Source organism: Canis lupus, chromosome 19 (genome assembly GCF_048164855.1).
Source record: "Canis lupus baileyi chromosome 19, mCanLup2.hap1, whole genome shotgun sequence".
In the NCBI taxonomy this organism is placed as follows: domain Eukaryota; kingdom Metazoa; phylum Chordata; class Mammalia; order Carnivora; family Canidae; genus Canis; species Canis lupus.
In genome coordinates this window covers 47,661,077-47,688,563 of record NC_132856.1, presented here as the reverse complement: position 1 = coordinate 47,688,563, position 27,487 = coordinate 47,661,077, and the positions used below count along the sequence as shown (strand labels likewise).

The 27,487-nt window shown below is 45.4% G+C and overlaps 2 protein-coding genes across 9 annotated transcripts in view; one reads left to right on the top strand and one right to left on the bottom strand.

Annotated features, from left to right (window-relative positions):
- Window positions 1-16,142, bottom strand: part of CALR3 (calreticulin 3) — a 22,196-nt gene extending 6,054 nt beyond the window's left edge. The window contains exons 1-5 of one of the 2 annotated variants that reach the window (XM_072786879.1): window positions 15,888-16,142; window positions 15,547-15,648; window positions 13,089-13,292; window positions 6,066-6,160; window positions 3,100-3,288 (exon numbers count right to left, since the gene is read on the bottom strand). In XM_072786879.1, the coding sequence (XP_072642980.1) occupies window positions 3,100-3,288; window positions 6,066-6,160; window positions 13,089-13,292; window positions 15,547-15,648; window positions 15,888-15,978 (681 nt within the window). In that variant the 5' untranslated portion in view covers window positions 15,979-16,142. Of the gene's footprint in view, window positions 1-3,099; window positions 3,289-6,065; window positions 6,161-13,088; window positions 13,293-15,461; window positions 15,649-15,887 lie in introns of those variants that run through there. The other variant, XM_072786880.1, reaches the window with a different exon arrangement.
- Window positions 15,848-27,487, top strand: part of C19H19orf44 (chromosome 19 C19orf44 homolog) — a 19,518-nt gene continuing 7,878 nt past the window's right edge. The window contains exons 1-4 of one of the 7 annotated variants that reach the window (XM_072786871.1): window positions 16,176-16,332; window positions 17,432-17,629; window positions 20,569-21,334; window positions 23,961-24,273. In XM_072786871.1, the coding sequence (XP_072642972.1) occupies window positions 20,570-21,334; window positions 23,961-24,273 (1,078 nt within the window). In that variant the 5' untranslated portion in view covers window positions 16,176-16,332; window positions 17,432-17,629; window position 20,569. Of the gene's footprint in view, window positions 16,090-16,175; window positions 16,639-16,743; window positions 17,116-17,431; window positions 17,630-19,636; window positions 20,329-20,568; window positions 21,335-23,960; window positions 24,274-27,487 lie in introns of those variants that run through there. The other 6 variants (XM_072786872.1, XM_072786873.1, XM_072786876.1 and 3 more) reach the window with 6 other exon arrangements.

The window sequence follows — 27,487 nt, the reverse complement described above, 5'->3', positions numbered from 1 at the left end:
AGGTCATGATCTCAGGGTCCTGGGATTGAGCCCTGTGCCGGGCTCCCTGCTCAGCACAGAGTCTGCTTGTCTCCCTCTCTCTCTATGCCCCTCCCTCCCACTTGCACAAATTCTCTCTAAAATAAGTAAATAAATCTAAAAAAAAAAAAAAATGGGCCAAAAGGGAATGAGAAGTGAGGGGCCACACAGTCACTACTGGTTAGGTGGTTTTTCTACATAGCACTCATACATGGAATGTTCCAGAGAAGCTGGACCACCAAGGAATGTTCCAAGACTTATCTGGGGTAGCAGGAGAAAAGCAGTTATGTTATATAGACCTTCTCTATATATACATAAACAGTCACACTATACACATATAGATACATATGTACACATATATGCACATATGCAGGCATATGATACATATGAACACATCTGTATACACATCCATAATACACATGTATGGTACACGTACACATACACACATGTAATACACATATATACACATGTACATAATACATACACATCTCTGTATATATGTGGCTTAGTAGTATTGAACAAATATTTGAATAAATGGATGAAGAAAAGGTGCTATGGATTAATATTCAGATAACATAAACACATAAACGTTGTATATAAAGATACTTTCTCTTTTAGAATAACTGAAAAACAGTAACATTTTGCATTTAGACTGTGGCTTTTCCATGATATGTAATACTTCTCAATGATTGGTACCCAGGATTTGGTCACCTCCCCTACTGCTTTTGGCCCCTACCCCAGCTGGAAACAGATGAACCATTCTTGTGCTGGGACCAGGAAACGGTTACAATTCAATCTGAGTCGCTGGCTCCTTATGATTGCGGGCAATTAAATCATAATGTCATCATGAACTAATTTGTTGAGGAACTCACACGGAACCAAACATATGGACAAAACACAGCCAGTCTGGAGGCCAGCTTTTGAAAGGTTGATTAGGCTCCACCAGGGATCCCGCTTGCGGACATTCGGCCCTGAGACACATAGCCCTGCTAGCTGGCACTCAGGCATCCAGGACTTTCACCCCAAGACCTTGTCTTCTGCACACCCAGAGGGCTGCAGGTTCAGTTCCTTTGCCATTCTCTGCCTTGTTTAAAGTAAGTGCTCTAAATAAATAAATAAATAAATAAATAAGTGCTCTTGGGGCATCCGAGTGGCTCAGTGGTTGAGCAACTGCCTTTGGCTCAGGTTGTGATCCCAGGGTCCTGGGATTGAGTCCCTCATCAGCTCCCCACAGGGAGCCTGCTTCTCCCTCTGCCTATATCTGTGTGTGTGTGTGTGTCTCTCATGAATAAATAAAATCTTTTAAAAAAATAAAGTAAGTGCTCTTTCCAGGTGAAAACTACTATTTTGTTCTGTTTTGAAGGTAAGCAAGGGAGGGAGAAACTTTGTTCTTTTGTTTTACTGATTACATTGTCCATGATGGCATATTTGATCATCAACAGTGCAACCGATCAGTTTTAAGTTGCCGAAATTAATTGTAAACACAGTCCAGTGGTGCCTGGGTGGCACAGTCTGTTAAGTGACTGACTCTTGGTTTTGGCTCAGGTCGTGATCTCAGGGTGGTGAGATGGAGCCCTGTGTCACGCTCTGCACTCAGCATGGGAGTCTGCCTCATATTCTCTCTCCCTCTCCCTCTTATGCTATCTCTCTCTGGCTCTCGCTATCACTCTTAAATCTTAAAAAAAAAAAAAAAAACAACAAACCACATAGTCCAGTACTTTTAGTTATGGCAAAGACAATTGTCTTAAGATAAATGGCTCATGGGTTTGGTGTGGTGCTTGATGTTCAAAATAAAATGTTGCAACAATAAACACAAACTGAAAACAAAACAAGACAGAAGGTAGCTCGCAGTGGGTTGAGCGGTGGTTCCCAGGAATGGTTTGTCCACATCCTAAATCTCAGAATCTTGGAATGCGAGCTTATAATGAGAAAAGGATCTGAAGGCCGGCCATTATGGATTATCCAGTGGGTTCTAAACCCAAGGGCAAACATCATTATAAGAGACAGAAAGAACACAAGAAGAGAAGACTATGAGGAGGCAGAGGCAGGGAATGATGTCTACCAGCCAAGAAACTCCTGGAGCCAACAGAAGCTGGAAGAAACAAGGACAGATTATCCCCTGGATCCTTTAGAAGGAGTGTGAACCTGCTGACCTCCAGATTTCTGCCTTTTGCCTTCAAGAACCATTAGAGAATACATTTCTGCCATTTTAAGCCACCTACTTGGTGGTACTTTGTTATGGCAGCCCTAGGAAACGAATGCGTAGCCATTATGGTAATGGATTCTTGGTTGTCAGTGACAAGTGTGATGCTCAAAAAATACTTTGTTCAAATTCCAAATTACAAAAAAATCATTTTTATAAAGGTTGCTGATGCATTTTCCTTTTTCTTTTTAGAAAAAATTTGGTTAAAAAATAAAATTTACTTGCTTTCATCTCAAATATTATAAAACTATTCTACATCACTGGGTGAAGCTTTGTGATCAGCAGCAGATGCTCTGGGGAAGACACTTTTTTTAGAAAGATCGATTTTTAAAAGTTCTTATTATTTTTTTAACAGAGAAAGAGTGTGGCTGGGAGCCAGAGTAGAGGAGCAGAGAGAGAGAGAGAGAGAGAAAGAGATAGAGGGATCCCTGGGTGGTGCAGCGGTTTGGCGCCTGCCTTTGGCCCAGGGCGTGATCCTGGAGACCCAGGATCGAATCCCACATCAGGCTCCCGGTGCATGGAGCCTGCTTCTCCCTCTGCCTGTGTCTCTGCCTCTCTCTCTCTGTGACTATCATAAATAAATAAAAATTAAAAAAAAAAAAAGAGAAAGAGAGAGAGAGAGAGAATCTTAAGCAGGCTCCATGCCAACGTGGAAGCCCAACATGAGGCTCCATCTCACAAACATGAGATCATGACCTGAGCTGAAATCAAGAGTTGGATGCTTAACTGACTGAGCCACCCAGGTGCCCCCAGAGAAGACATTTTGTGATAATGTTGACATCATGATTGATTACTAGCATCACAACAATCCCACAGGACCTGAGTACTTACAAACCTCACTGGCACACTCTCTAGAATTTTGGGGGGAAAATCCACACCTGGGATTTGCTATCTTCAACTTGCTCCCAATCCTTGGACTCTGCAGAGGTCTTCTCCATCTTCTTAAGTGATGTTAAGTTCCAGTCATACTCGATGCCGCCGGATTCAATTGACTGACCATCAATCTTCACTTCATAAGTGAGGTCGGGTCTTAAAATCAGAGCATAGAGATGTGTAAAGCCATCAACCTGCATGTTTTAAGGGGAGAAAGGATAACGATGAGATCCTTGGCATTTCAGGGCAGGTCTACATATGTGGTTTAAGACTTCAAAGGCTCGTTACAAATAGCAAGGAGAGTGGTTCTAGGGACAGGGTTGACTTGACTTAAAAAAATGCGTCCTACAGAAGAAATCACCCCTTTGTACCAAACTTCCTCACTGCCAAGCAGACTTGAGTGGATGATCCCCTTTGGCGTAGATGATGGCTCCTACCTAGTTAGACCCCCCACAGGTGGTTACGACAGGGTGGTGGGCATAAGCCAAGGGACCACTGCTCTGTTTGATTTATGACAAGTTACGTGGAAAACAACTTCCTGTTCGGTACTCTGAAAGATACCAAATGAAGCCCAGTCGATTTCTCAATGCAAGGAAGAACTTTCTAATGCTCTGAGCTGTCCAACAATTTAAGCTCTGCGAGGGCAGGCCCAGTGCCTGTCTTGGTCGTAAAGCCCCAGACCAGACCCAAGGGAAGCATTCAGCAGCAGAGGGGAATCCTGCATCATGCTCCAGCAGCGGCCAGTTCTTGAAGTGGGGCTGGGACAGCATGGGGGTCACTGGGATGCCTGGGGAATGTCCGTCACCAGGTCAGCATGACCTGCTGTATCTGCCTCTGGGCGGACCCTCCAGTCTCTTTCACAGACCCTCCAGAGATGCTGATGCTGCTCAGGTTTGGAAGCCATGGCCTCAGCATCTTAAAGGTTCTGTCAGGATTATCCTCCCTCTGCTAAGAGCCAAAAGTCAGAGTTCCTGCAGTACGCCTCTGCTCTGCCTTGCGGGATAGGCCACTGCTGTCCACGCCATGGCCAAATGGCTCTGTCTGTTCTGTGTCCCTCTCAACCTCTGTAGTTTGCTGTGACAGCTGAGTACACACTTCTTCCAATGCTCACTCCCTGATCCCTGCCCGTCTTGGTCTCCACTCACCTTTCCTAATTTAGACTTTGGCCTCATTGGCCGGGTTGTTAGGACCTTCCAGGACTTAACCACAGAAATCCACAGGTGCAGAGCCTCCTGAGAGAGAACATCCACCCCTGCACATATACAGTGGCTCCAAGCCAGGATCTTTAATCTCAACCATTGGCCTGAGCTTCAGACCACAGTCTCCAACAACTTACTGGACACCTCTACCGGGATGCCTGCCAGGATTTCACAACCAACAGTTCTAGACACAAATCCCAAGTGTGCCCTGGCCCCCTTACTGGCCTTTGCTTTTCCTGCTGATTAGCAGCAATCAATGCTGCTGAGACTTAATGTCCACATCCCCAGTACTCACATTGCAAACATTGTGAAGTCCTCTGGGTCCCACCCCTGAATTATCTGTCAAAACGTTCCCCTGTTCTGCATCCCGTTGAAGCCTTGGCCTAACAATCTCACATTTCTCTCTGCCTACTGATCACCATGTTTCTCCGCCCCTTGTCCCCAGAACACCTGAGGTATTTTTCTAACATGCAGATCTGACCCTCTCCTTGAAGACCCTTGAGGGCTGACCTGCAGGGGAGGTTCTCAGCCATTCCTTCATGGAGTCACAGAATGAAAAGAAGCCCCTCCCCGGAGATAGCTGCTCCTTACTTCAGAAGACTCCCTGCTGTCAGTGCTCCTTCAATAGAAGTATTTTATTTTTCTAACAGCTTGCAGAAATAGCACACATCTGAGAGTGTCATCAGCCTGAGGGTGCCCTTCTGGGTGGTGAGGGCTATTGGTTGGCTGACCTGAGCTGATCAAGCTCTAACCTCCCCAACATAGTTCAGGCCAGACTGCACAGCCTCCATGGTATCACCCTTGCTTCCTCCCAAACACCTGATGCGCAACTAGACAATTTCTTGGGAATTGCAAAATGTGCATGCTGACAGGGGAGAAAGACTTGGATTTTGAGCCCTCCCTCACACCTACAGGAGGGATGTCAGGCCTTCCCGTGTAGAGGGGACCCAATGATCTTTTGTAGCCATGAAGTCAGTGGGTGGAACCCCAAGAAGAACCATGCTGCTGCTGATGGAGACTCACCTCCCCCCACACCCCCGGCTTGGGTCAGGACTGAATAAAGGGTGGTTATGGATACTTCCCCTTCATGCTGTCAACATGCTCTGGAAATGCACTTTGGCCTCCTGCCCAGAATTGCCCAGATCCATGGAGGCCTCCCATGTTGGAGCTCTGAGCACTAGGAGTGCTCCCGGGGACAGGCCCCTCCTTCCTGGCGGCCACAGTCAAGTAGAGAGGGTGCATCAGGAAGTGTATTTCCCTTCCATGGGCCCAGCGCCCAGGACCTGATGCAAACTGCCTCTTTGGAGAAGCCCTGGCTGGGCCTCAAGGCATAAAGTGTTATTTTCACAGGATCCATGGGTAAGAAAGTATGCTCTCATTTTTGAAACACTCCCATTTGTAAATGCTTTGGTATTTTGAAGATTAATTTCTCCAGGACATTTTTTTCCCATCCTGAATATTTCATTCCTTAGTGAGGATGGATAGAGCCAAAATGAGACTATACTGTTGTAACCCTTACAAGGCAAATCATAATACCGCTCACAGTAAAAAGTGAGTCTGCCCTCCTGATGGGCACAAACTTCAGAAAACAAGCCACCAAAGTATATACGCGTCTCTAACGAGCCTGCTAAACTGGAAACCAGAGGCAAGGGGCGTGTTGCTAAGATCCATCCCTGGTTCAATTACGTATTTTAAGATCAAAACTATTTTCTCTAAATTATGTTATCATTAAGAGCTAACACAATTACAGATTTGACTATGAGAGCGCTTACCTTACACCTGATTGATTTCTTGTTTGAGTGATACTGATTCTTGAAATGTAAAATAACATGAACTTTCCTGATATCAAATCCACAAATATCGGGTCCTACAAAAAAAAAAAAAAAATACGAGCTGCTCTCAATTTCCTTCTCTAATGCATCACCACAGGAAACCTCCAACCGTTCCCCTGGAGTAACATCCCAGGACGGAAGCTTACGTGTGCAGGCATAATCAGACTTTGTCGTGGATACAGTGACTCCCTTCTCCATTCAGGTTACTTCTCAGGTCACTGCAGCTACTTTGGACTCAAGTGTAAGGCAGCACATGAGTAAGAAAAACATTTAACAGCCTAGGAAGCATCCCTGACATGCTGTCTGAGGCTTGGGCTGGTTCCAAAGCTCTGAGCGGTGTCCTGTGCCCGGGTGAGGGCTTCAGAGCCAGACTAGCTGGCTTGGATTCCAGCTCTCATTCATTGTGCTGAGACATATTTGCAACTATCCAGCTCCCGATGCCTGTGTCCTGTTTTCTAAAATGGGGATGTTAATCTTCCAAAGCTATTTTGCCAATTAAATGCGCTAATGTGTGTAAAGCATTTAATATGGCAAAGCTCACTATTTGTTATTATTTTGTCCCAAGACCACCCCCCCCCCAAACACACACACACACACACACACACACACACACACATTCAGATTAAGGATTTCTGAATATACTAAACAAGGTTTGCAAGAGGGATCTGGAAAATTTGTCAGACCTTCCGAGGATGTTTGGAATTACCCCGCCGCTGCTCTATTGACCTTAAGCAATAGGAATGTACTAGAGCATCGAGAGTCTTTCTGTTTCAAATCAAATTCCACCACAGCTGACCCGTGCCAGCACCGGCCCCTGGGGATTCTGTGAGGCTGTGTAAACACAGGCAGATGACTACGATTTTTTTTCTAGAACTTGCAGTGATGAACCTTCCGAATTAGAGAGATCCAGGCTGCATATAATTACTTAAAGGATATTATCAATTTGCCAGAGTGGATGTGACATTGAACTTGGAAGTAGCATCCTGAGGGACCAACAAAGAACACCATGTCTACCTCCCAGAACTCTCAGAGGATGCTTGTTTATGTAATTTCCTTTTTTTTTTCTTATCACTGGAAAACATTCCAGTTCAATTTTTAAAACAAAAGCTATGGTATGTGAACTATTTGTATGAAAGTCTACTACCTGGGGATTAAACCATGAAATTTTTCCTGCAATATTGGTCAGAATTTCCCTATTTCTAAGCACCTACATGCTTTAAATATTAAATTAAGCTTCACAACATGCCCAGACATGACCAGAAAATCTGGACATTTTTTGTTAACAGCGATCATCAAATATTTATGCACATCATGTATTTTTATGAGGAAATGGGGCAGACAGAAGGGCTCTAAACAGGCTGACCTGCCTTTGGGCAAGAAAGTTAATCTTTGTGAGCCTCAGTTTTTTCTTTTGTTATTTGCAAAATAGAGCTGTGTTACCAGTTTCCTAGGGTTTTTTTTTTTTTTTTAAGGTTTTATTTACTTATTCATGAGAGGCATAGAGAGAGAGGCAAGGCTCCCTGTGGGGACCCTGATATAGGACTCCATCCCACGACCCAGGAATCTCCACATGAGCCAAAGGGAGCCACTCAACCACTGAGCCACCCAGGTGCTCCTCCTAGGGCTTTAAACGTTATCTAAGATTGCATTTGTAAGGCCCATGGCAATGGCCCCATAAAATATACTCTCTTCCCCTTCACCATCACAAGCCTCAGCAAGCTGCTCTCCTACCAAGGGGGAGAGCTGAGGCATCACAGGGAAGTGTTCTAACAGTAACACGGTGGGTTTAAGTTAAATGTAACTGAGTTAAGAGCAAATATAGGGCAGCCCCGGTAGCACAGCGGTTTAGAGCCGCCTGCAGTCTGGGGTGTGATCTGGAGACCCTGGATCGAGTCCCACGTCAGGCTCTCTGCATGGAGCCTGCTTCTCCCTCTGCCTGTGTCTCTGCCTCTCTCTCTCTCTGCATCTCTATGAATAAATAAATAAAATCTTAAAAAAAAAGAGCAAATAGAATACAGGTAATTCACTTTTTTTCCCTCCAAAGTATGCGGTTTCACAATTCAGATGCAGCAAATATACTATGTATATTTAAAAGATGGGGATTCTGGCTCATATTTGGTGATTTTGTTCACCACACCTAACTAAATCAAATATCTGTGAAATCATCTCTGGTTCAACAGGTTATATATATATATATATATATTTTTTTTTTTGCCAGATATATCTGTCATCCTATTTTAAGAGAATAATAACAACCCAAACCAAGTCATTTTAATTTCCTTTTTAATCAAAATAAAGACCTTTTCCATTCCACATTTTAAATTCAAGAGTAAAAGGGAGGCAAGGGAGAGTAGAGAGAAGTGAGCAGGGCTCAGGAACTATGCAGTTGGCGGAAACTCTACACCTACGTAACGCGGTGGCCTTGGACAAGTCACCTCACCCTCCAAGACAGGGTAGGATGTATCTGCTGTATCTGCCCCTGGGATTGTATCTAAGTCCAATAAATAATCTAATATCTATTCTGTCTGCTTCTGTATAACACTATGACCAGCGGTGTATACAAACACAAGTACAGCATAATAGGTATCTGAAACCTGATGCTGATCATGATAAATTCAGAGGAAACTTCTTCAAGACATCCACATTGTGAGAGAAAAGAATTAAAAAAAAAAAACAATTCCTCAAATTTAAATTACCAATGAATATTTTAAAACTACATCTCCATTCTTAAAAGATTTTTTTTCATTTTTTAAATTGTGGTAAAATACTCACAACATTTACCACCTTAACCATTTTAAAGTGTACCTTCGGTGGTATCAAATACATTCACACTGTTGCACAACCATCACCAACATCCATCCCCTGACTCTTTTCACCTTATAAAACTGAAACTCTATACCCATAAAACTAACTTCTCATTCCCCCCGACCCCCAGCCCCTGGCAACCACCATTCTATGTTCGATGTCTGTAAATTTGACTACTCCATGGACCTAAAATAAGTACAGTTGTGTAGTATTTGTCTGTTTGTGTCTGGCTTATTTCACTTAGAATAATGTCCTCAAGTTTCATTCATGTTGTAACAGGTGTCAGTATTTGTCTCCTTTATGAAGGTGAAAGATAATCCCTTGTATGGACACTACACTACATTTGTTCATCCATTCATCCACTGATGGACACTTGAGTCCTCCAGCTTTCATCTTTTTTTTTTTTTAAGATTCATTTGAGAGAGAAAGAGAGAGAGAATGCGTGTGTATGTGTAAGTGGGGGGAGGGGCAGAGGGTGAGGGAGGGGGAGAATCCCGAAGCAGACTCCTTGCCAGGTGCAGAGCCCAACACGGGGCTCAATCCCAGGACCCGGAGATCATGACCAGAGCTGAAATCAAGAGTCAGACACCCAACCTGAGCCATCCAGGTGCCCCTTGGTCTTCCTCTTTTGAGATTATTTTGGCTATTCAGACTCCCTTGAGATTTCATATGAATTTTAGAATGGATATTTCCATTTCTGCAAAAAAAAAAAATCACTGGAATTTTAATAGGAATTAAATTGAATCTGTATATTGCTATAGAATCTGTAGATTGCTTTGGCTAATGCTAACATCTTAACATTATTAAGTCTTCCAATCCATGAACATGGGATATGTTTCCTTTCATTTACAACTTCTTTAATTTCCTTCAGCAATACTTTGTAGTTATCACTGTACAAGTCTTTCATCTCAATTCCTAAGTATTTTACTCTCTTGGATGCTATTATAAATGGAATTGTGTTTGCAATTTCCCTTTCAGATTGTTCATTGTTCATATACAGGAAATGCAACTGTTTTTTTGTATGTGTGTATGTTGACTTTGTATCCTGCTACTTCAGTAAATTCATTCATTAGTTCTAATAGTTTTTTTGTGTGCAATCCCTATGGTCTTCTATGTATAAGATCATATCATTTGCAAATAGAGATAATTTTATTTCTTCCTTTCCAATTTGGATGACTTTTACTTATTTTTCTTGCCTAATTGGTCTGGCTAGGACTTCCAGTACTATGTTGAATAGAAGTGGTGAGAATGCATCCTTTCTTTGTTCCTGATCTTACAGAAAAAGCTTTATCTTTCACCACCGAGTAGGTTTGCTGTGAGTTTTTCATAGATAGCTTTTATTATGTTGAAGTAGTTTCCTGCTATTCCTAGTGTGTCAGCTGTTTTTGAAATGGTAAAAATTTTAAATTTGTCAAATGCCTTTTCTGATCATTTATGATGATTATGTGTTTTTCTTTCATTTTGTTGATGTATCATATAATATTGCCTGATTTTCATATTTCTTTTTTTTTTTAAGATTTTATTCATTTATTCATGAGACACACAGAGAGAGAGGCAGAGACATAGGCAGAGAGAGAAGCAGGGTCCTTGATCCTGTGATCACACCCTGAGCCAAAGGCAGACGCTCAACCACTGAGCCACCCAGGTGCCCCAGATTTTCATATTTCAAATCCTCCTTGCAGACAAGGAAGAAAGACTACTTGGTCATGGGGTACAATCCTTTTTAATATGCTGCTGAATTCTTCTTGCCAGCACTTTGTCGAGGATTTTTGCATCAATATTCACAAAGACATTGTTCTGTAGTTTTCTTGTAGCATCTGGCTTTGGTGTCAGGATAATGCTAGCTCATAGGATGAGTCAGGAAATACACGTTCCTTCCTCTTCATTTTTTTTGGTAAAGTTTGAAAAGGATTGGTATTGGTTCTTCTGTAAATATCTGGTAGAATTTGTGAGAGATCAACAGATTTAGGACTTTTCTTTGGAGAGTTCAGCTTACTTCTCTCTTTACTATTTATAGCTCTCTTCAGATTTTCTGTGTATTCATGATTGAGTCTTGGCAGGGTTTGTGTTTCTAGGAATTTGTCTATTTCATCAAGGTTATCCAATTTTGGAGTGTACAACTGTTCCTAGCACTGTCTTATAATTCTATTTATTTCTGTAAAATTGGAAGTAATATCCCATTCCTGGTTTCAGTAATTTGAGTCTTCTTTGCTCATTTAGCTAAAGGTTTTGTCAATTTTGTTGATCTTTTTGGAGAATCAACTTTGATTTTATTGTTTTTCTCTGTTATTTTTCTATTCATGATTTCATTTATCTCTGCTCTAATATTTATCATCCCTATTCACTTCTCCCTTCAATTTTACCATTCTTTGTTCATGTTTATGATGTTCATTAGATGTGTAAATGTTTATAATTGTTACATCTTCTTGCTATATTGACCTTTTTACTAATATATAATGTCCTTTGTCTCTTATAGCCTTTTTGATTTCTTTAAAGTCGATTTTGTCTGATATTAGTATAACCACCCTGCTCTCCTTTGGGTGCTATTTGCCTGGAATATCTTTTCACTTCCTTTCACTTTCAACCCGTGTCTTTGGATCTCATATGAGTCTTTTGTAGATTAGCATATAGTGGATCATGTGTTCTGCCAATCTTTGTCTTTTGACTGGAGTGTTTAATCCATTTACATTTAAAGCAATTACTGCTAAGAAGGGACTCACCTGTCACTCTATTTTCTATACGCCCTACCGCTTTTTGTTCTTCATTTCTGCATTGCTGTCTTTTGCTTTTACTTGATTTTTTTTTTCAGGGAAATGTTTAATTCCTTTTTAATTTACTTTTGTGTATATTCTATGGATATTTTCTTTGTGGTCACCATGGGGATTACATTTAACATCCTAAAGTTATAATGCTCTAATTTGAATTTATACCATTTTAACTTTAATAACACACAAAACTCTGCTGTTCACCTCTTTGTCTGCACCTCTGTGATCAGAAGCAGCAATCAGCAATCAGAGCTCAGATTTGACATTTGGAGGACAGGGTCCTTTTTGTCCACCCTCTCTGTAAGCTGTGTGTACACTGCTCCAGGAGCACATGCACAGCTGCCTGCTGAGTGACTTGAAATGGAGGTTACGTATTTACTGTGCTAAGAGCTAACTGACTAAAACTAACCTTTCCATTCTTCCCCTGGAAGATGCAATCCTTCCACAGACTTCAGAGTTCCAAAACAGTTACATCAGATTCTGTTGTTACAATAGTTGTCTAGGTGGGAAGATGGATTCCTGGTGCTTCCTATTCCATTTTCCCCAAATCCTCTTCATTCTGAAAGCTTTTTGAATCCACATCCTTCAGTTATGTCTAGTTCCTGTGGCCCAACATGGTCCTGTCCCAATTCTAGCACAACTTTTAATCAATTACTCCTGTTATCAGGAAATATTTAAAGCATACCAGAGCTCAGCAGGGGCTAGACAGGAAACATTTTGGCCTTCCTATCATTTTCATGTGTCAAAAATATTATCCTTCTTTCAATTTTTTTTCAATGATTAAAAATGTTAAAACCATTATCAGCTCATGGGGCATAACAAACGCAGGCTGTGAGCTGATGTGGCCCATGGCCAAGGTCTGCTGACTCCTGATATATTCCAATACTTGAGGCTACATTAATGTTGAGTAACTTTCTCAAAGTACAATAGGGGGCACCTGGATGGCTCAGTTGGTTAAGTGGCCAACTCCTGATTTTGGCTCAGATCATGGTCTTAGGGTTACACATCCTGGGACTGAGTTACATATCCAGCTCTGCACTCAACAAGGAGTCTGCTTCAGGATTCCCTCTCTCACTTTTCCCCTCTCCCCCACTCACTCTCTCTCTAAAAAAAAAAAATTATATATATATATATATAAATATAAATATATATGAATATATAAAAATATTTATATATATGTAAATATATATAAATATATGTATAAATCTTTAAATATATATATATTTAAAGAAAGTACAACAGAATGGCACAGTTGCCTTTTTATATTAGTTTAAAAACCTTTGGTTGGATATATCCGATACTACTACTTCGGTAAAGTCTTAGTCTGAGGATTCTATGAAGTGGAAGGATTCAAAGTCACCAGAAATGGTGGTTTTGTACTATCTAAACTCACCAAACATAATATAGTACTGGGATTTTCCATTCAGGTTCTTCTGATCCACATCTGCAGGGAAGACCTTAATGTAGCCTCCTCCACAGTCCATCTTCTGCTCATGTTTCACCGTATACTGAATGACCAGAGTCTTCCCTTTATTGCTAAATGGTTTGAATCGTGCAGAGATGGCATAGAATCGGCCATTTTGAGTGGTTTGCAGACCTTTAAACAAAAAATACTCATGAAAGATTAGGAATGACACTGTGCTCAGTTCTACAGGGAATTAAATAGTGGTCCTCCCATCCCCAATAATAATAATTTATGTTAATTCAGAGCCTCAAAACGCATTTTTACAATAAAACATGATGGACATACCACTAACAGCCTCTCTGCTGCCACAGAACTTTCCACACACAGTTGTTTTTTTGCTTGGTATACCACTGTCATGTCTCAAATTACAAAAACACTTCAGCTTTAAATGATAAATATGGAACCTAATTATGGATAAGAAGTGAATTTTGTTTCGATTCATCTTCCAAAGGGAGGGAATATACATTAAGGCTTATGTAGCAACTCAATTAAGAAACAGAGCATCCTACATCTTTTCTTTAAATTGCATCTTGAAATAGTTGCTTCAGATATACCACAGTGAATGGAGGACAGAGTGCTGACCTGCAAAAATGTACTTCACTACACGGGATGCACTGGCCTGTAGCTGCCCTCTTTTTACAAAGATACCACCCTGTTGTCACATGAATCATCTCATATTTTATAAGTTAAGGTGTTCACTTCAAGACTAAACCCTTCTTTTTTCAGTAGCCACCAGGCTCTGTACCAAATCCTTATTTTATACTGGAGTAGAAGATAGACTTGAAAATAGATCCAGTCTTACTAGAATCTAGTCTTCCTTGCTCCACATTCCTGCCCCCATACCTGCCAATGCTGAGATCCATCATAAATGCACTTGGTATTTTCATTTTCTATCAATATGTCCAAGCCTGAACTCATAGCTGACTACCCACTACTACACTCATCTCTCTCTCATTCTCCCCCTCCCATCCTTCCTTTCTCAAATAATTCATAGGTTCACCCCCTTCTCTACCACCTTACCATCTAGGCAATTCCTAAGGCCAAGATTCACCACTTTCCTCTCTCTCACCACCCTCCTCAACCATCCCCAACATCTCTCACCACTTCCCATCTCTGTCGGAGTAAATTCTATTCATCTTTCCATCTACCACTTCTGTGTAATGGCCCTGGGAGACCACAATGAAAGGGGCCAAATTAATTGGTATCCCCAGTGTCTTGCTCTTGTGCTCTCTTAGTAGATGTGTGCTGGAGTGAATGAAACACAGAATCTCGGGATTCCAGATTGGAAGAAGAAAAAACATTGTGAGGGAAAACCCCAAATGACTAAGTGGAAACCCCATCCTTGGACAAGCTTGATGGAACAATCTGTTAATTTCACTCCATTTTTGTACTATGGGGTGAATTTTGACCAACTCTTTGGTCAACATGTAACTTAGAAAACAATGTACATTCAACAGAAAACCGGAAGCTGCCATGAAGACAACCCTGGAGTAATAGCCAAGGTAGAGGCTGAGTGGGAGGTTGGTGAAAAGTGAAACTTTCCATCTAAATCAGGGGTCTGCAAACCTTTTTTTATAAAGTCAGAGAACAAATATTTTAGACTTTGTGGGCCATATGGTCTCTGCCCCAACTTGCTGCCTTGGGGCAGGAAAAAACCCATAGCTCTATGTAAATAAATGGCCATGGCTGTGTTCCATTAAAACTTTGTTTATGGACCCTGAAATTTCATATATTTATTGAATTTTATGTAATCTCTGCATGTCATAAAATACTATGTCATATCCCCCTTTTTACTTTCCCCCAACAACTAAAAAATGTAAAAATCATTCTTATCTCACCAGCTCTGTGCGAGTAGGTGGCAAACGAGTTGCGCTTTGTCCACTTTTTACCATCAGGAATGAGAAGAAGACAGAAGTCATCCTTGGCACCGGGATGACTTGGGGAGACGGGGGTGTGTGCACAAGGGGGACTTCTGAAAATGTTCCCTATCTTGAGCAGAGCGTACATATATAAAACTTTCTGTACCCATAAGATCTATGCACCTGAAAGCACATACCTTTTAACCACACTTTTCTTCTTCGTAAAGTAAAAACAAAAATGAGAAGTATCCCCTGACCTTTTTCCCTTTGCAGGTCAAAGACCTGGGGTCTCTAAACTCATGCGACCAATTTCGTGTACAATGAGGCGATCTTGGGCAAGTAAAGAAAGGAAAGAGGAAAAGTAATGCCAGACCCTATGCAAGCCTTAGTTTCCCCAGTGGTGAACGGGCTGTAAGAGGTGTTAGGAGTGTGCCACACCTACCTTGAAAGGTTGGCATAGTGGTGGTGGTGGTGGTGTGTGTGTGTGAGTGCACTTAGCTCGATTTTCTCACCATTCCTGCACTGACCTTTATCTTTCTCTTTATGACCATAAAATTTCCCGGACGAGAGTCTAAAATGACCAATTTGAGAGTCATTGGTGGACTGCACCCATCGGTTCCTCCAGTGCTCTATGGGGGAAAACAACACCGGTTAGGGCTGAGGCTCCTTATTGGAGTCAGGGAGGGTGTATGTGTTGCGGGGGGAGGGGAGGAGAAGGAGGCTCCAGGCTTCGAACCTTCGAAGTTTCGAAGCTTCAAGGCTTCGCCACCACAGACCTCGCGGTGGTGGATCGGGGCCAGCGGGGACTCGGGCTATGGGCTGGTGAGCTTACACCCCCACTCCACCACCAAGGGGGTCGCCTCTTCACCTCCGTCTAGAAATTCCTCTTGGAAGTAGACGGTGGCCAGGGCCACCCGCAGCATGCACACCGCCCAAAGCGGAACGTGAACCAAAGCCATGGAAGGCACGTGGCACTTCTCGTAACCGCCCCTTTGCTACCAGCTGTCTCCCAGGCGTGCCCGCCGTCCCAGAACTACAACTCCCGTCACGCCTCGCGATTGTGATCTGAGGCAAGCATTGGCCCCCCAGCGCGCAGTGCACGTCGGGTCCGCCCCGGTACTACAACTCCCATGATGCTCCGCGATTATGACCTGGGGGCGGAGTGGTGGCGCCCATTGATCCTCAGAGCGCAGCGCGCGCCGGGATATGTAGTCTCTTCCGCCCTGGCGCTGTTGCCCGGGGCAACGGTCCCATCTGGCCAGAGTGGCCGGAAACCCGGCGGCGGCCTCTGCGGATGGACGTCGTGGGAGGAGGTTGGAAGGCTTGGCTGGGCTGCTCGAGGCTTGGCGCCCAGAATCGGGAGAGGAGTTGCGGGAGCAGGGGAGCGTCCTGCAGCTGGGCCGGGAGGGAGGCTGGAGGGCGGCCCGGCGCCTCGCGCCTGTTTCCCCTCGCGGCCCGCCTGGCAGCGTGGTCGGGGGTGGGAGCTCCGGGAGCTGGGAAGAGCCCGATGGTCTGAGGGGCGCCGGGGTTTCCAAAGTTGGCTTTATTTATTTTTTGCAACTTTATTGAGGATTCGTTGGCGTACCGTGCAATTTACCCCGCTTGAGCATATAACTCAGGTACTTGTATTGACTAAGTTTGCCGAGTGGTGCGGCCGTCGCCGCGAGCCGGCTGTTGGGCTTTACCGCCGCCCCACGGGGGCCCCTCCTGGCCCTTTGCGGTCCCTGCTCGCTCCCACCCCGCGCGGCCCCCGCGGTGCCCTGCGGCCCTACGGCTCTGCCTTCTCTGCTTGGGATCCTGTGTGCTCTCTCTCTATTTTTTCCCCCTTAGCATGATGTGTCGTCTGAGACGCACGGATGCTGGTGTGTGTGTGTGTGTGCGCGTGTGCCCATTTGTTCTCTTGTTGCTGGCTGGTGTTTCGTATGGATGGACCTCAGCTCTCCTCCATTCACTAGTTAATGGACCTTTGCGCTGTCTCCACTTCTTGTCTACTACCAGTGCTACTAGGAATATTGGCGTACATCTCCATCATCTTGGGAACCGCCGACAGTTTTCCAAACTGGCCTGCTTACCGTTTTCCAATCCCCCGTGACAGTGTATGAGCCAATTTCTTCACATCCTCGCCCACATTTGTTCTCTGTAGTTTGGATTATAGGCATTCCAGTGGCTGTGAAGGGAGACCTGGTGGTTTTCGATTTGCGTTTGCCCAGTGGCTAGTGACGTTGAATGTCTTTTGCATGTGTTTGTTGGCCATTCGTATGTTTGTTTTTTTTTCAGTATCTGTTCATATCATTTGCCCATTGGTTTATTTTTAATTGGATGTTTTAAAAATGTATCTGTTTTAGTTGAGGTAAAATGGACCGAACGCAAAATTTGCCATTTTAACCATTATTGATTTATTTTTAAACCTAGGGGAACTTTCAGAAGAACTAGATGCGGGGGAAACCCGGCCTGGTGATCAGGCTTTCCCTCTGACCCACAGGATGGCGGGGACCAAGTCCTCTCCTGAGCCTCAGTTACAAAAATATTAATAAAGGTAGCTGTCGATGTGCCAGTGGTCTCCACTTCCCCTTTACTGGGTGGTTCCAGCTCAAAGCTCAGTTAATGCAGGTATTCTAAACGTTACTTTGTAAATCTTACTGTTTATTCCATGCCCTACAATGAACATAGGAATTCCGTGAGGGTGATAGTTACTACCACCGGTTTACAGATGAGCAAGCTGAAGCACAGAGTGGTCAAGTAACTTGCCCAGTATCACTCAGGCTAGGAATTCTGCACTGTTTCTGTCGGGTATGGTTTTGTATTCACTGACCCCTGGGGTCAGGCCTGTGTTAAGCATTGTTAGTACCCTGGGCAGTCCTTAATACCCAAGTGATTAAGATGAGGATAAGCAGGCAAGCACACCACGCAGAATGTGAAACAGAGTGAGAGAAAAATAATTCACTCTTTTTTTTTTTATTTAAGATTTTGGTTATTTATTCATGAAAGGCACAGAGAGAGAGAGGCAGAGACACAGGCAGAGAGAGAGGGAGAAGCAGGCTCCATGCAGGGAGCCCGACGTGGGACTCGATCTTGGGTCTCCAGGATCAGGCCCTGAGTGAAGGTGGCGTTAAACCACTGAGCCACCCGGGCTGCCCAAAATAATTCACTCTTATACAGAATCTTAGTGCTGGGTTAGATACTTTTCCTTGCACAAAACATTTGAGTTCAGCTTTGAAAGGTGCAGAAGACATAGGATTGCCAGATTTAACAAATAAAAATGTGGGACACCCAGTTGAGTTTGAATTTCTGATAAATAGCAAATAATTTTGTTAGTCTGAAAGTGTTTGGAACAGACTAGTTTTTAGTTTAAAAATGCCCGGGCCAGGGATGCCTGGGTGGCTCACTCGATTAAGCATCCAACTCTTGATCGGCTTAGGTCTCGGTCTCAGAGTTGTGAGTTCAGGCCCACATTGGGCTCTGCTGCTGGGCATGGAGCCTACTTAAAAAAAATTGGGGTCATACTTATATTTTAAAACTTATTTACTATTTATCATAAATTCACATCACGGGACACCCAGGTGGCTCAGCGGTTGAGCGCCTGCCTTCGGCTCACAATGTGATCCTGGAGTCCCTGGATCGAGTCCCACATCAGGCTCCCTGCATGGAGCCTGCTTCTCTCTCTGCCTGTGTCCCTGCCTCTCTCTCTCTGTGTCTCATGAATAAATAAATAAAATATTTTTTAAAAATAAAATAAAATAAATTCACATCGCTGGGGGTCCTGTATTTAATCTGGCAATCCCAGTAAGCTTGTTTTCCAAGTGGACAGGGATGGGAAAAAATGGCTTTTTCAGGTCTCACAGTGAATTAAAAAAAAATAAGTAAATAATGCATGGCCTTGCTAAAACACTCGAATAGTACGGAAACAAGCAATGGTTGTACATCTTGTCTTTTCTGCCTCACGTTATTATGCAAACAGCTCTCCCTCGTTCTTTTTAATGGCTACATCGTATTCCCTCATGCATGCGCTCTTCTGGACCGCACCAGGTCTCTGTGGATGGGTTCAGATTTTTGATGAGTACAAACAATGCTGCCGTGACACTCCTTGAACACTCATCCCTGTATGCATTTCCAAGTGTAACTGTAGGTAAATTCCCAGATGTGGAATTGCCAGGTCACAGGGTCTCTGCATCTCCCACTTTCATTGCAGCCACCATGTTCCTTACAAAAGGGGTTGCAGCAAACGCACCCTCGCTCGTGCCAGATTTTTCCATCTGAAGATTTTAAACTTTTTGGAAACCTTTGTAAATCTCGTAGTAGGTTGTTTTTATTCTTTTAGGGGCTCATGGAAATTCAGAATATGATGAGAGCACTGACCCCTCTCCCCCAGAGAACATACACAAGCATGTGCACACAACATGCAGCTGGTATTTGGTGGTGAGGGGGTGGGGTGCTGTGTCTGTAGCCCCCCCACCCTTCCAGAGCAGTGGTTTTCACAATTAAAGTAAAGTACGGTTTTCTGGGGGGGCTCCTTAAATATACAGATTGTATTCAAGCAGTTGTTTGTGAGAGAGCTGAGGACACTTGGATAAAGGAAGAGCCCTGATTTGGGGAGTGAGTCGGGAGCAGGACTCTTGGAGTGGTGATGGTGTAACTGGGCAGGCAGTAAAGCATGGTGGGGAAGGGGGCCTTTGGAATAAGACTTGAGCTTTGAATTTGGCTCTACTGCTCACTAGCCAGGTGACCTCGACTGGTGACCTTGACCGATGACCTAACCTTTCAGGGTTTTATTAACCTTTTATTTAGGGACTATTTAACCTTTCATTTCCTTCACCTCCTCTGTTAAAGGGGGATAAGGTCAGTGACTCAGGGTTGCATGAAACTTAAATGATATAATGCAGTTTGAGCAGAGTGTGGGCACACCACTGGAGCCTGAGAAGCACTGGCTCTTCTGTTTAAGGTTTAACATGTCTCATTGAAGACCTGACATAGAGCCATAATTCAGTTGGTGGTACTAGGTGTTGACATTTTCTTTTTCTTTCTTAAAATTTTATTTATTCACTCATGAGAGACACAGAGAGGCAGAGACAGAGCAGAGGGAGAAGCAGGCTCCCTGCAAAGACCCAGTGCGGGACTCGATCCCAGGACCCTGGGATCATGCCCTGAGCCAAAGACAGCCACTCAACCACTGAGCCACCCAGGTGCTCTTGGGTGTTGACATTTTCACTGTCATTGTGGGGCTTGAAGGGAAGGCTCTAGCCAGCCTGCGAAGAATTTGATCTCTCAAATGGGAGGCATTGAGAGATGTGAAGGCACGATATAAACATCAGGTATTCTTTTTAAAAAAATTTTTTATTTATTTATTTGAGAGAGATAGAGAGCACAAGTAGGGTGAGGAGGGGCAGAAAGAGAAACAGATTCCCTGCTGAGTAGGGAGTCCGGTGTGGGGGCTCGATCCTGAGATTCCAGGACTGTGAGCCAAAGGCAGACAGACACTCAACCGACTGAGCCACACAGGTGCCTCAAACACCAGGTGTTCTTACTCTATGTTTTCTCTCTTTACTCCCTAGAATGGCTTACATAAGAAGAGCCGGCTATCCCGTGCACAACATTTTTGGTGATTTTAGTGACATTTCCTTAGAAGATTCAAAAATGGAAGAAATCAGAAACTTGAAAATCAGTAGAAGTCTTACCAAAATAGCTCCTGGTCATAGCAGATTTCTAAAAGGAAACCAAACCATGGGTGTAGGACACTCACTCCTGAAAGACAAGGCTGTTGTCGAGGGTTGGCGCAGCCTGTCCTCGGGCAGACCCCCGACCACTGCCTCGAAGCTCAGGGCCAGCGCTGCACTCACGAAGCTGGCTCAAATAGAAACCAAGATCATGAATCGGAAGGCGCAGATGGATTTGTCTGACACGGAATCTGACCTGAAGACCTCTGAGGACAGTCTTCCAAGGAGTGCAGACATGGTCCTTCCCAGGAGTACAGCCAAACTTTCTCCACCCAGCCTGGATAAAACCTCCCAGAAACAAGCCCAGGAAATTCCTGTGGCTGAGAGCAGCACTTGGACTGGGAAGGGCAGTAGATTTCTAAAGAGGAGGGAACCACGCATTGAAAGTATCATCCCTGAGGCACATTTTGGAAAAGAGAGGAATTTTCAAACACCCAAAGAGAAAAAACCTACCAGAAAACTAGATTCTCCAGACAGCGATGAGGAGGAAATGAAAAAGTTGCTGGGAAGCTTGATAGAATCTTCTAGAGAAAAAGAAACATACGTGAATCAGCGTTTCATTATCCCCAAAGTCAATGAGAAAGAACAGACTAAAGTATTCTCGGTAAGGTTTGCATATGCACTTTTTCTTTTCTTTTTTTTTTTTTCCTAAGATTTACTTATTTATTTGATAGGGGAGGGGCAGACAGAGAGGGAAAGAGAATCTTCAAGCAGACTCCCTCCTGAGTGTGGAGCCCGACACTGGGCTGGATCCCACGACCCAGAGATTATGACGTGAGCCGAAACCAAGAGTCGGAGGCTTAACTAGCTAGGCCACCCAGGTTCCCCTGCATGTACTTTTTTTATTTATTTTTTTAAGATTTTATGTATTTATTTTAGAGAAAGAGAGAGCATGAGCAAGGGGAGGAGAGGAGAGGGAGAGAGAGCGAATCTTAAGCAGGCTCCATGCCCAGTGCAGAGCCTGATGTGGGCCTCGATCTCCCGACCCTGAGATGACCTGAAATCAAGAGTTGGATGCCTAACCAACTGAGCCACCCAGGTGCCCCATGTGTACTTATATTTAACAAAGCGTTGCCTCTGCTCTTTATGCCATGGCGCTAGAGACTCCACCGCGGCTGTCTCCCAAGAACTACTGAGGAGCGGTTGGGCTCCAGCCAATCACAGCTACCTGTTTTGGGGTCTGCTCTGTGGGTGACGGGATTTGGGACATATTAGGCAGTTCGCAATATCTGGAGGAAGTGTGTACACCTCGGGTCAGCACTTTGTGTGACTGCTCGCCAGTGGTGGTCCACACCTGCTTGTCGGTGGCACCACCTGGGAAACGTGCTGTAGCTGCACTTCGATTCCTTTACAGTTGAGATGAAATTCACAAAACGTAAAATTAACATTTTTTTTAAAGATTTATTTTTACTTATTTATGATAGACACAGAGAGAGAGAGAGAGAGAGGCAGAGACACAGGCAGAGGGAGAAGCAGGCTCCATGCTGGGAGCCCGACGCGGGACTCGATCCCGGAACCCCAGGATCGCGCCCTGAGCCAAAGGCAGGCGCAAAACCACTGAGCCACCCAGGGATCCCCAAAATTAACATTTTTAAGACGAACAATTCAGCGCCATCTAGTTCATTCATGATGCTGTGCAACCACCACCCTCTGTCTGGTTCCAGAACATTTCCATCAGCTCCAAAGGTGACCTGTTAAATAATCACTCCTTGTTTTCCCTTCCCCCAGCCCCTGGCAACATCTAATCAGCTTTACATCTCTCTGTGGATTTGCCTGTTAGGGATGTTTCATGTACAAGGAATCATCCAGTATGTGGCCTTCTGTGACTGGCTGCTTTTATTCAGCATAATGTTTTTTTTTTTTCTTTTTTTTTTAAAGATTTTATTTATTTATTCATGAGAGACACAGAGAGAGAGAGGCAGAGACACAGGCAGAGGGAGAAGCAGGCCCCATGCAGGGAGCCCGACCTGGGACTCGATCCCGGGCCTCCAGGATCACACCCTGGACCGAAGGCAGGCGTTTAACCGCTGAGCCACCCAGGGATCCCCAGCATAATGTTTTTGAGGTTCATCCACATTTTGCATTTGTCAGGGCTTCATTCCTCTTTATGGCTGAGTAACACTCCATTGTGTGAATATACTACATCCTCTTTATCCACCATCCGTTGATGGGCACCTGGATCTTTTCTACCTTTTGGCTATTTGTGAATAGTGCTGTTATGAACACGTGTGTACACATATCTGAGTCCCTGTTTTCAGTTCTTTGGGCTCTATCCGTATGAGTGGAATTACTGAGCCCTATAGGAATTCCACGTGTAACATACTGAAGCAACACCACGCTGTTTTCCACAGCAGCTGCTCCATTTCGCGTTCCCACTGGCAGTGCACGAGAGTTCTCCTTTCCCTGCATCCTCACCAGCACTTGTGGTCAGAGCTAACACTGGTGACTTGAGCCATCTTTGTGGGTGTGAAGTGATGGGAAGGCTGTATTTTAAGGGGGAAAAAAAATCCGCACGTACATACTGATTCTGTTGAAGGTCCCAGCTGTCATGGATCATGTACTCAGGGGACTTCATTCATTCACTTATCTTATTTATTGTTTAAAAGATTTTATTTATTTGAGAGAGGGAGAAAGAGAGCATGAGATGGGAGAGGGTCAGAGGGAGAAGCAGACTCTCCACTGAGCAGGGATCCCCGATGTGGGGCTCGATCCCAGGACCCTGAGATCATGACCTGAGTTGAAGGCAGTTGCTTAACCGATTCGGCCACCCCAGATGCCCCACAGGGCCCTTAATTTAGAAAAGGTGTAATTAAAAAAAATATATTTGAAAGCCAAGTGATATTTCTGATTATTTGTGGAGTATTTCTGGTCTAAATGTAGCTTGACTTCCAGAAATGAGGAGAGAAAGAGAACTATTTGATGGCTGCTCCTTGGCCTCATGCCTTGACCCGGCCACGTCGTTCAGTGATAAGGACTTCATTGTCGGGCAGCCCGGGTGGCTCAGTGGTTTAGCACCACCTTCGGCCCAGGGTGTGATCCTGGAGACCCAGGATCTAGTCCCACGTTGGGCTCCCTGCATGGAGCCTGCTTCTCCCTCTGCCTGTGTCTCTGCCTCTTTCTCTCTCTGTGTCTCTCATGAGTAAATAAATAAAATCTTAAAAAAAAAAAAAAAAAAAGAACTTCATTGTTACCTGTTTGGTAATTAATTTCATTTATTTCCGCCAAAGTAGGATCAGATCCCAACTCAGCCAAGAATCCTTTCACTACCCAGTGAGGAACTTTCCAGCCCAAAGTCCTTTCGGATATCACGTCTGCCAGCCTCACAGTCCACAGACAGGACCCTTCGCAGCACGCGCTCAAGAGCTCGCTCCCCACAGACTCACACTTCAGAGGATACAGCCGCCCGCACAGCGTCGCTTCCCATCACTGGCACCTCTCCACAGTCAGGCTCAACGCGGCTTGGCAAGCTCTCCTCTCCCGGAAGGAGTGAGGCTGGGCCTCATGATGAATCGCCCTCAGAAGCTGCCGATGACAGCCTGAACGGTAACCTGCAGCCCCATGCCACGCAGTCACTCTGGGCAGGAAGGGCGAGACCACCTGGAGGGGTTCTGGGAGGGAGGATCCCTGGGTATTGCCATGAGGAGTGCATGGCTCACGCTACACCCTCTGCTTCCTGACCTTTCCTGGAGGAGGGGTCAAGTCAGAATTTTGTTCTATCTTTAATGTCTTCATCCAGTGACCCTGACCAATTATAGAACAATAACCCGAAAACAAAGTCCTAGAGCCATGTACAGTAGAAGGGCAACTCAGTGTTCCTTTTGGTGAAAGACAAATTTGCCTCATTTTTTAAATTCAGAAAAGGAAGTAAATCTAACCAGTCACAACTAGACATTTTTCTCATTTCAACATTATTCAACATTGTTTTTATCTTTTTAAAAATTTTGTTTATTTGAGAGAGAGAGAGAAAGGAGTGAGCCCAAGCATGAACAGGGGGAGGGACAGAGGGAGCGTGAATCCCAAGCAGACACCCTGCTGAGCGCAGAGCCCAACGCGGGGCTCGATCCCACAACCCTGAGATCATGACCTGAGCTGAACCAAGAGTTGGACGCTCAATTGACTGTGCCACCCAGGCACACCAACATTATTTTTATCTTAATATTACACATATTTAGGGGCACCTGGGTGGCTCAGCAGTTAAGTATCTGCCTTTGGACCCAGGGTCCTGGGATCGAGTCCCGCATCAGGCTCCCCAGAGGAGCCTGCTTCTCCCTCTGCCTTTGTCTCTGCCTCTCTTTATCTCTCATGAATAAACAAGTCTTAAAAAAATTACACGTATTTAAAAAACAGGAAAAAATGTGCAGCCAACACTTCTGTCTTCTGTCTGGGCGCTTCATCATGAGATCCAAGTTAAACCGTGTCTTGACGGTCCACTGGGCGCTGGCACTCGCCTAGTGTCGTGTTGGCAGGAGGATGATGGCAAACAGGCCCGTGAGCACCCTGCTGCCCGCGTGCTGGGTGACCCGCAACTCCTTGACTCAGTGGTAGGGGAGGAAAAATCGCTTTTTCCTTGTCTTTGCAACAAAAGATAGATTAACCAGAGAAAAGCATACAGATGTTAAATAAATATTAAATAAATATCCAATCTAAGTCTCACATGACATAGGAGCCTTCCTAAGGAAACGAAGACCCGAAGAATCAGTTGTATGTGAGCGCTTTTCTGCTAGGCTTGATGGGGAGTGGAAAGTTGTGGGAAAACATGATTGCACAAAAGGGAAGGAGCTGAGGGTGGTCAATAGGCAAACCCAGTGAGGCCTGCTGGGATGCCTCCGGGCGTCTGTCCATCTTAGAAAGAGGAGGCTCCTCGCCTACATTAGAGGGAAGGCCCTTCTCACACGAGGGTCTTTGGAACTGCTTCGTGTGAGAAGGGCCGAGAATACTCACAGCACCTGCCGTTGCTCAGGTTCTTTCAGCCTGAGCTAATCAGTATGCCAAGGTGCCGGGTTTCGGGGTGGCGTGTCCTGAACGCTGTCACAGACTCTTGTGGGTGTGCAGGCCCTGGTAGGGCAGCAGCAGATCTGCCGAAGTGTGTGTGTGGGGTGTTGCCAACAAAGGTGGCCCCTTCCAGGGGCCCTCGATGGGATCAGGGATCGCAGGGGGATAGGCTCTAGGCTGCCCATGTGAGAAGCCTCTGTGGGCCCCCTTAGTGGCTGCCATCTACTGGATGCCACATGACACCTCACTCACTGGGGCTCTGATCCTGGGGGCCAAGGGGCTGGTAAGTGTCCTTGTCCCCCTGGTCCTATGTCGCCTCGCTCAGCATGTGGATGGGAAGGTGGGCGTAGGCTGGCGCAGCAGGCCACAGACCCACCTTCCTGCCCTTCTGCCATTTGTCCCTACTGCCAGTCCCGCTGCCTCTCTGTCCTCCCTGCTGGCCTGGAGGGGCCTCTCCTGGTGGCCAGCCCCTGCCCCCCTCAAATGTCCAGAGGTAGCCTCAGGGAAGGGGAGGCAGCTGGGAGTGGCAAATGCAATCTGAGTTTGGGCTCTTGCGAGAGGGGGACCTTCTGGGGTGGACGTCCTGGCCTCACGTCTTAACTGGTTGTGCAATCTCGGGCTCTCTGTTCCTCAGTTTCCTCATCTGCGCAGTGGGGACCGAGCCACGCTAGTGAGCTAGTGCATGTGAAGCACCTCGACTGGTCCTCCACGGGGTTGGCAGCGTGGAAGGGATGGCCGACGTGACGATAACATTGTTCCTCAGCCAGTGCCAGGCCTGGTCCCAAGTGCTCGAGTCCCAGATCACCCTAGTGCCTTTGCTCTGGGCCAGCTGGGACGCCTTTTGGTTCAGAGGCCTTTCCAGGGATGCATCTTTGGACCTGCCGGCCCTATGAACTGTGGTGACCGTGAGAGTCTGGGAGCTCAGGGGAGGGGTGAGCCCCCCGGACTGGGTGATGAGGGGGATTTATTCTAGGGCTTAGGACGGGCAGGTGGCAGGGGCAGGCAGGGGGACCTCGCCCTCTCACCTCTAGCTCTGCTGACAGAGGGCCCTGCTCCCTCCTATGCCCACCCCTCCCCCACCACCCGAGTGTGCTTCAGGGCCTGGGCTGCCCCTGTTCATGTTGGTCCAGTGGTTCCTGCCCGCCTGCCTGGAGGCGCGGGTTCATCTGTTGGGTCCACAGAAATCTGTGTGGAGGGTCACCTGGGTGGCCCAGTGGTTGAGCATCTGCTTTTGGCCCAGGGCGTGATCCTGGGATCCCGGGATCAAGTCCCACATCCGGTTCCCTGCATGGAGCCTGCTTCTCCCTCTGCCTATGTCTCTGCCTGTCTCACTCTCTCTGTGTCTCATGAATAAATAAATAAAACCTTTAAAAGAAAGAAAGAAAGAAATCTGTGTGGAACACCAGAACTCCACAGGGGATTCTGGACTCCCAAGTCTCAGCACCCATGCGTTCAGGCGCTGGCGCCTGGCCATTTGACGTGCCCGGTGCTGGTTCAGTTTAGCCTCCTGTGCTCTTGCCTTGCTTTCAGTGGGAACCTAGGACCCTTCGGGTCTAGCCTTGTGTCTGATGAGTTGTCCCCCCACTCCCACCCCCCCTACCGTGAGCTCGCTTGTCACCACGCATCCTTCACTGCATTGTCATCATTGACTCATCTGGCCCAGGGTCTGTTTTTATGAATAAAGTTTTATCGGAACACGGCCACATCCATTTGTTTACACACGGCCCATGGTAGCTTTGGCACCTCAAGGACCAGGAGTTCCCGT